At 41.5% G+C, this 9420-nt stretch overlaps 1 protein-coding gene across 1 annotated transcript; it reads right to left on the bottom strand.

The window, feature by feature from the left end:
* Window positions 1–851: 851 nt before the first annotated feature.
* Window positions 852–9065, bottom strand: LOC135557173 (serine/threonine-protein kinase Nek2-like). The gene is made up of 9 exons (XM_064990380.1): window positions 8748–9065; window positions 7820–8037; window positions 4177–4417; window positions 3570–3652; window positions 3352–3478; window positions 2903–3134; window positions 2465–2519; window positions 2180–2250; window positions 852–1894 (listed from the first exon to the last, which is right to left on the bottom strand). The coding sequence occupies exons 1-9, from the start codon at window positions 8841–8843 to the stop codon at window positions 1686–1688; spliced, it is 1332 nt and encodes a 443-aa protein (XP_064846452.1). The 5' UTR covers window positions 8844–9065; the 3' UTR covers window positions 852–1685.
* Window positions 9066–9420: the final 355 nt, after the last annotated feature.

Below are 9420 nucleotides of genomic sequence, written 5' to 3'. Positions count from 1 at the left end.
TATAAATGTCGACAATATGTTCGTTCCACATGATGCACGTTTTTTTTTTCTCTAGCACTTCACAGTGGAATAAAATAATCAAAGCGTTATTTGGAATCACCTGTGTAGTGCTTGGGCGAAAGACAAAATGTGCATCCAGTGGGCCCCATGACCGAGCTTTGGAAACCCTGTATTTGGCTCGAGGAAATAAATTATGAACTTCACGGGGTGATGAATGTGCAAAGTAATGAGCTTGATGATCCTTTCCAATAAATATCGATTTGTCTCATTCTGGTGACATGAAGATCGATGCTTGGCTGCAGTTTAACATATCCAAATAATATCATATCGCTCTTATCCATATTTATCTCCTGATGTAGGTAGCCTACCCGCACTGTATTTACTAGTTGGTAGCTGGAGGAAATTATTAGGACACGTAAACACCTTAATCGGCGTTCCAGCTGTGCATTTGATATCCGTAAATGCTAACGACAGCCGAGCGAGCCTACCACTTTAGTGCGAGTGAAATTAGTTCCGAACTGAATGTATGCGTCTAAGTCATTTTCACGTACACATTTTATATGTCCGAAATCAGAATCATATATATGCTTCCAAAAATAACATGATCGCTGTGTTAGAACGTTTATTTTGATCGACATTCTGCATTTGTCAGAGTGCCATCTGGTATCCTGATTTCAGATGTGTCCATGTAAACAGGATTATTAGGGAAATCGTTATTCTTGCAAAGCATGTAAATGTTTTAATCAAACTATATTAATTTGACTATCCACAAAAATTGCATTATTGTGTGCATGTAACCGTACTCAATCAACAGATAAACCTTACAAGGTGAGAATGAGATCACTTGCATGTAACGTACATCTTTCATTTAGAAATAAAGAGAATGTACATTCTACAACAATAATCAATCTCTGATTACATAGCTTCCTCTACAAGAGGGCACTCACCCTTACATGTTATATTCCCAAATCATTTACATGGTCACATTTCTTTGCAAACTGCTGAGAACATAAAATGAAACATTTAGAAAAGTGTAGCAAGAGCTGACCATCATGTAGCCCTAATCAAAATGCCAATTTGAGATGAATAGGAGACAAGCCAAGGGCAAAGGAACAATAAAAGACAAATGTCAATCAGATAACAATTCCACTGAAACAGACATTTGTTGGGTCACCAGTGTCTATTTTTAACAGAAAACAAAGGTCTCAACGTTTGCCAACCCTTCCCAATTCCTAAACTCATATTTGCAAAACATTTACATATTTCCAGCTGTGTATGTGGGAGTGGACACCCATTTATACATCTCTGGATACTGTACCAACACAGCCCTTGCAATATATTTTTAATGCCACCGTATGTACAAAGCATCATAACTTCAGTGCAATTCAGTCTAACATCGACACATTTGAAATGTCAAGGTGGAAAAAAAACATTCTCACCACTAAAAAACATATATTTGGTATCCAATATTTAGCCATTTCATCACAGTACAATCACTCACACTATGATACAAATAAATTAAAGCTACACATTTTCCCTAAAGGGTGTGACCACTAGCTTTCAGTAGCTCAAACTCTCTATTAGTCAGAAAGACTGAGCAGAGACCAGTAGCTTCTGGGACGTAGCTCAGACATCCATTCACATGACACTGATAATCAGGCCCTAAACAGCAGGCTCTCCTGGTGCTAGCGGATGCCTAGGATCTGTCTGCTCTTGAGCTGGTAGTTCCTCTCCACCTCCTCCAGGGCCTGGGTCTGCAGGTTGGCTGCCTGCAGCCTCCTCTTCAGCCCCAGCTCCTGGCTCTTCTCACTCTGCTTCTGATCAGGCCTCTGGTTTTCTTTGCTGTCTCTGGCAAAACTGACCTTTTCAGGGGGGACATTCTCCTCTCCCACATCTAAGGGGGCCAAGATGGCAAAAAGTTACACATGTTGAACAGGTTTTATTGAGCGCTACATTATGTGCAGATAAAATACCCTCCCATAATATATGTTACCAAAACAATTCTCACGTTCATAATTTGCCCAGAGAAAAACACAGGTGTCTTAAAGTGACCTAAATGTATTCCCTCCCCTTTATTTGATCTGAAAACATGGCTACCCTATATCATATTGTTCAACTTCAATAAAGAAGCAAAATCACGTATCCTCCCTTTTCCTGTTTTTTCGCTTGACACCCATACCATTGGAATAGAGTGGTGGCAGGGTCTTCTGCTGTTTTACCAGGTTGCAGCTCTTCAACAAACTCTCCGCTCTGAAATGAAAATAAATTGTTGGGAGTCAAAATAGAGTATAGCCAACCCTCTTGCAGTTTTATAGCAAGGAATGCGAATATGACAGCAAAACGTGAAGGAAAGTAGCATTAACACATCTTGGAGGACTAAAGCCTTAGCATTTAGTCTAATGTGACATTAAAACAGCAGTTTTCTGCATTTCAAGTGAAGTGATCCAAGGGAGCTTTGTTTTACCTGGCAAGTTTCTCATTCGATAGTCTCTCGTGAACACAAAGCTCCTGCTCCCGCTCTGTAGGAGGAATATATTTTTTATTTAACTAGGCAAGTCAGTGAAGAACAAATTCTTATTTACAGTGAAAGCCTAATTCACCAGAGTTACAGCATAAAAATTCCACAGATTACAAACAATTCAGTCTATATACACTCAGTAGCATAGCCAGTGACACATTGACTACAAACAACAATCATTATAGATGTTTCAGCAGTCCACACCAAGCAACACTGATTAAAAAAACATCCGTGTTCCAACACCAGAGGGGTCTCATCTGTGACTCTGACATTATAGGGACCAGGGTTGGGGTTGAATCAGTTTTCAATTCAGTCAACTTAAGTGATTTGAAATTTCAATTAAGAACAAAATTAAGCTTAATCGTGATAAGGGTAAACACTCACGCTCCAGCCTCTCCTCGCACTCCTTTAGGGCCTTCTCCCTCTCCCGCAGCAATTGCTCCTTGAGCCTCAGCGCCGCAGCGGTCGGGGAGGTTAAAGACCCGGCTGGCTTTGGGTTCTCTGTATTAGCCGAACTCCTCCAGTTGCGCGCCTGCATCCTCCTCTGCTCATCGGTGACCACGTCCACCAACAGGCTGCTCTGGAGAATGGACTCCACCGAGGGCCTCAGGTAGTCCTGGCAACGAGGCACAACAACAGCCAAATCAACAAAGAGTAGAATGGTGGGCAGGAGGGATTAAAATCTCTTGACATTGAAATTGTATTTTGAGCATAATAATGTGCTTGGCGATGGAGACAAATAATAATCTCCTCAACAGGTATGCTGCAGTGAGGAGTTGCTCACAAGATGACTTTAGATGGAGATTTTCTGTGCCGTGAAAAATATTCCAAACCTTTAAATGGAGCATTCTGGACAGCAGTGTGTTCAGCTCCTCTGAGTATCGGTAGGGGATCCTCCTGAACTTCCCCTCTCGGATCTTCTCTGCCAGCTCTTTTTGGTTATAAGCTGTGAAAGGAGGTCTTGATGGAGGAAACATGTGTCAGACTGTAGTCTAAGGCATTGACTGAGGGATATTTAGCAAGAATATAGATGACCGGTAAGGTAACTTACGATAAGGCACAGAGTTCATACAACAAGCATCCCAGGGACCAGATATCCGATTTCTCGTTGTAGGACATGCGATTAATTTGTTCCTGTAAAATATGGAATTGTCCACACATGGACAGATTGATTAGAAAACTAGAGTATGGGGTGGGAGGGAGGGAGTGTTGTATTTTTCTGTACCAATTATGTTGATTGTCCTGTTTGAAAATGGGCAAATCCAAAATCCATATGAAGTGCATCACTTTTTGACAGCCTCCCTTTTGATTTAAATATACATTTCCATACATGTTTGTCCATGGAAGAAGTGGTCAGAAAGTGACATTTTGGACCTGAATGCCAAAACATTCAGGAAATAGGTGCTCAAAGTTGACCCATTTTGCATTCACCAAACCATGAGACACCATGTCTTCATCAATGGAAAAGATAAACGATTGAGTTTGATATAATTTAAATGCTTTCAAATAGTTGTCAAACTACTTTATAATTTACCCAAATCCAATAAATGTGTTTAAAAAAGAAAGAAAACCAGAGTATCTGGTTGAAAAAAAAAGTTTTACTTTTAAAACCATAATCATAGGATTCCCAATTCACAAAGCCTTTGCTATTGACTCACAGGCGACATGTAGTAAGGGGTTCCGACGAAAGTCTTAGCGAAACTGGTGTCATGGTTCAGGATTCTTGCGAGACCAAAGTCACCGAGCTTGACATTTTGCTTGACATCCAGGAAGATATTGGCGGGCTTGAGATCTCTGTGCAGCACTGTGGCCCCACCGTCGCTCCGGCGATGGCACTCCTTCAGTGCAAGAGTGAGCTGTGCCATGACTCGCATGATGAATTCCTCCTCCAAGTAACGCCTGGCCAGCAGGAACACAACATGCACAGAGTTACCAACCAACACGCTTACCTTGAACATGCCAAATGCAATTTGTATTATTCTTTTTAGTCATGACAACCCTCAGAGTTTGCCTACAGGCTGGGAGGCCAGTGTTCAACACCCACAAAGGGTGGGTATCCGCCATTCGCTACCTAGGTGTAAGAGAGGGATGGCCATTGGATATACAGTGGGGCAAAAAAGTATTTAGTCAGCCACCAACTGTGCAAGTTCTCCGACTTAAAAAGATGAGGTCTGTAGTTTTCATCATAGGTACACTTCAACTATGACAGACAAAATGAGGGGAAAAAATCCAGAAAATCACATTGTAGCATTTTTCATGAATTTAATTGTAAATTATGGTGGAAAATAAGTATTTGGTCAATAACAAAAGTTGATCTCAATACTTTGTTATATACCCTTTGTTGGCAATGACAGAGGTCAAACACTTTCTGTAAGTCTTCACAAGGTTTTCACACACTCTTGCTGGTATTTTGTCCCATTCCTCCATGCAGATCACCTCTAGAGCAGTGATGCTTTGGGGCTGTTGCTGGGCAACATGGACTTTCAACTCCCTCCAAAGATTTTCTATGGGGTTGAGATCTGGAGACTGGCTAGGCCACTCCAGGACCTCGAAATGCTTCTTACGAAGCCACTCCTTCGTTTCCCGGGCGGTGTGTTTGGGATCATTGTCATGCTGAAAGACCCAGCAACGTTTCATCTTCAATGCCCCTGCTGATGGAAGGAGGTCTTCACTCAAAATCTCACGATACATGGCCCCATTCATTCATTCATTCCTTTACACGGATCAGTCGTCCTGGTCCCTTTGCAGAAAAACAGCCCCAAATCATGATGTTTCCACCCCCATGCTTTACAATAGGTATGGTGTTCTTTGGATGCAACTCAGCATTCTTTGTCCTCCAAACACGACGAGTTGAGTTTTTACCAAAAAGTTATATTTTGGGTTCATCTGACATTCTCCCAATCTTCTTTTGGATCATCCAAATGCTCTCTAGCAAACTTCAGACGGGCCTGGACATGTACTGGCTTAAGCAGGGGGACACGTCTGGCACTGCAGGATTTGAGTTCCTGGCGGCGTAGTGTGTTACTGATGGTAGGCTTTGTTACTTTGATCCCAGCTCTCTGCAGGTCATTCACTAGGTCCCCCCGTGTGGTTCTGGGATTTTTGCTCACCGTTCTTGTGATCATTTTGACCCCACGGGGTGAGATCTTGCGTGGAGCCCCAGATCGAGGGATTTTATCAGTGATTTTGTATGTCTTCCATTTCCTAATAATTGCTCCCACAGTTGATTTCTTCAAACCAAGCTGCTTACTTATTGCAGATTCAGTCTTCCCAGCCTGGTGCAGGTCTACAATTTTGTTTCTGGTGTCCTTTGACAGCTCTTTGGTCTTGGCCATAGTGGAGTTTGGAGTGTGACTGTTTGAGGTTGTGGACAGGTGTCTTTTATACTGATAACAAGTGCAAACAGGTGCCATTAATACAGGTAACAAGTGGAGGACAGAGGAGCCTCTGAAAGAAGAAGTTACAGGTCTGTGAGAGCCAGAAATCTTGCTTGTTTGTAGGTGACCAAATACTTATTTTCCACCATAATTTGCAAATAAATTCATTAAAAATCCTACAATGTGATTTTCGGGATTTTTTTTCTCATTTTGTCTGTCATAGTTGAAGTGAACCTATGATGAAAATTACAGGCCTCCCTCATCTTTTTAAGTGGGAGAACTTGCACAATTGGTGGCTGACTAAATACTTTTTTGCCCCACTGTATGTACAGCGCATTCGGAAAGTATTCAGACCCCTTGACCGTTTCCACATTTTGTTACATTACAGCCGTACTCTAAAATGGATTACGGCGTCCCCCCCCCCCCATCATTCTACACACAATACCAAAGCAAAAAAAATGTAAAAAATACATTTAAAAAATGTTTGCAAATTTATAAAATCGGAAATATCACAACTATTCAGACCCTTTACTCAGTACTTTGTTGAAGCACCTTTGGCAGCGATTACAGCCTAGAGTATTCGTTGGTATGACGCTACAAGCTTGGCACACCTGTATTAGGGGAGTTTCTCCCATTCTTCTCTGCAGATCCTCTCAAGTTCTGTCAGGTTGGATGGGAAGCGTCGCTGCATAGCTATTTTCAGGTCTCTCCTGAGATGTTTGATCTGGTTCAAGTCCAGGCTCTGGCTGGTTCACTCAAGGACATTCAGAGACTTTCCTGCATTGTCTTGCTGTGTGCTAAGGGTTGTTGTCCTATTGGAAGGTGAACCTTCGCCCCAGTCTGAGGTCCTGAGCGTTCTGGAGCAGGTTTTCATCAAGAAGCTCTCTGTACTTTGCATCGTTTATCTTTCCCTTGATCCTGACAAGTCTCCCAGTCCCCGAAATACATCCCCACAGCACGATGCTGCTACCACCATGCTTCACCATAGGGATGCTGCCAGGTTTCCTCCAGACGTGACGCTTAACATTCAGGCCAAAGAGTTCCATCTTGGTTTCATCAGACCAGAAAATCTTGTTTCTCATGATCTGAGAGTTTTTTAGATTCCTTTTGGCAAACTCCAAGCGTGCTGTCATGTGCCTTTTACTGACGAGTGGCTCTCGTCTGGCCACTATCATAAAGGCCTGATTGGTGGAATGCTGCAGAGATGGTTGTCCTTCTGGAAGGTTCTCCTATCTCCACAGAGGAACTCTGGAGTTCTGTCAGAGTGACCATCGGGTTCTTGGTCACCTCCCTGACCAAGGCCCTTCTCCCCCGATTGCTCAGTTTAGCCTGGTGGCCAGCTCTAGGAAGTCATTTAAGAATGATGGAGGCTCCTGTGCTCTTGGGGACCTTCAATGCTGCAGATCTGTGCCTCAACACAATCCTGTCTCTGAGCTCTACTGACAATTCCTTTGACCTCAAAAGGCTTGGTTTTTGCTCTGACATACATTGTCAAAGGTGGGACCTCATATAGACAGGTGTGTGCCTTTCCAAATCATGTCCAATCAATTGAATTTACAACAGGTGGACACTAATCAAGCTGTGGAAACATCTCAAGGATGATCAATGGAAACAGGATGCACCTGAGCTCAATTTCAAGTCTCATAGCAAAGGGTCTGAATACTTATGCAAATAAGGCATTTATTTATTTTTACTACATTTGCATTTTACTACAAAAATTCTAAAAACCTGTTTTCGATTTGTGATAATGGGTTATTCTGTGTAGTTTGATGAGTAAAAAAATTGAATTTAATACATTTTAGAAGAAGGCTGTAACATAACAAAATGTGGAAAAAGGGAAGGGGTCTGAATACTTTAGGAATGCACTGTATACATGGATGGACAAGGAAACCAAGGTAAACACGACAGCACAAAACACACACACCTTTCTTTGATGCATCTGGTGATGAGGCTGGAGAGGTCGCCGCCTTTGCAGTGCTCCATAACGATGTACAGTGTAGTGTTGGTCCGATCTATGATGCGGTCATAATATCTCACAATGTTTGGATGCGTCAGTTCACGGAGGAGGTTGACCTCAGACACCAGCATTTGCTTCTCGCTCTCAGCCATTGTGCCGTAGTCCAGCGCCTTCCAAACTAGAATCTATGATGAAACCCAAACACCACAAAACGAAGCATTTATTGATTGGCCAAATGTTATTTAATTTCTAAGGTTTCACAGGAAATGCATGGAACAAAATGCTTGATGTTGGGAACATACTTTAAAAATGTCAAATAAACATATACATTGAAGGCTAGGTACTAACCAGCTACTTGTTTTTACTTCAAATGCTGTATGGTTCACATACATAACGTTAGCTATATGACACCAAATCCTCAGTTGTAGGTAAACAACATAGCTTATGATTTAGTTTTGTTCATAGATATCGGGAGGTCTGGTGTGCCCTTTTCTGTTTATTGAGGTCATTTTTGGAACCCCTTTTTGGCTCAAAAGCCCAGAAGCTAACGCACCTGGCCTGGTGGCTTACTTGGTGAACTCAATGGAGTTGAGTTTATAACGCTAGTGGCCATGTTAACTAGCTAGCTAAAGTTCGCTTGTAAGCATTACGTTAGCTACACAAAGTCGAACCATATATTCAATTAAATTCAATTGACTTTATTGACATGACAATTTCATTATTACTTACATTGTCTAAGTATACATATCGAAAAATAAAAATAAACAAAAAATATATATTTATGTATAAATAAATTCACTAACGTTACTGTAGACAGCTACGTTACATTTGCTAGCTTCTAACGTTAGCTAGCTAGGTACAGTACAGTGCACGTTGTAAAAAGCAAAACACTTACCTTCCCATCAGATTTCCTCCGTATTTTCTGACATTTGCCATAAGACCCTGATCCTATGGTATACAACACCTTATAATCGTCAACACGAGATGGCATTTTGGCGAAGCTTGCTAGCTAAATGCAAAGTTTGCATCCAAGGTAGCTACTGTAGCTGACTGTAACGTTACTGTACTTAGCTCACGTAGCTAGTTGCAGGTGTTCAGCGAAGGAGAGCAACAACTTTACTCTGGCAATGGAAATATTTTGTACTTTTTCTTTCCTTAAATAATGTTAGCAAATCTAATTGCTGGCAATATATCTTCGATCACGTATTTATTAGTTACAGTGATTTGTGTAGGTGACGGTTTAAAATTGGTGCCTGAATTATTCAATGTGGTTGGTCCGCATTCAGAATATTCTGATTGGCTGGAATTAAGATACAACCTGCAGGTTGCTAAGCATCTGACACCCGCAAGATCTGGCGCGGGTGTTTAAAGAGGAGGAATCTTTTAAATTGATATGCATGTCAAAATTAAAATGTACTCATGTAAATTTAAAAAAAACATCACACAACCCAATGTATAAATCTAAAATATTCCTTACTGATTACGCTACTCTGTGTGATATAATCTCACCACAAGGTGGCAGTAAAAGCAAACTGTACTTTTATTCTCCCCCAAGGTGACCACCTCCA

This window comes from Oncorhynchus masou, chromosome 16 (assembly GCF_036934945.1).
Source record: "Oncorhynchus masou masou isolate Uvic2021 chromosome 16, UVic_Omas_1.1, whole genome shotgun sequence".
Lineage (NCBI taxonomy): Eukaryota > Metazoa > Chordata > Actinopteri > Salmoniformes > Salmonidae > Oncorhynchus > Oncorhynchus masou.
The sequence above is the reverse complement of the archived record's forward strand: the minus strand, read 5'-3'. Positions and strand labels throughout refer to the sequence as shown.

Coding starts and splice junctions, on each gene's coding strand:
- LOC135557173 (XM_064990380.1), bottom strand. CDS start 8,843: ATGCCATCTCGTGTTGACGATTATAAGGTGTTGTATACCATAGGATCA. Junction 8,038..8,747: donor GGAGGAAATCTGATGGGAAG/GTAAGTGTTTTG, acceptor GTTTCATCATAG/ATTCTAGTTTGGAAGGCGCT. Junction 3,479..3,569: donor TATGAACTCTGTGCCTTATC/GTAAGTTACCTT, acceptor TCCTCCATCAAG/ACCTCCTTTCACAGCTTATA.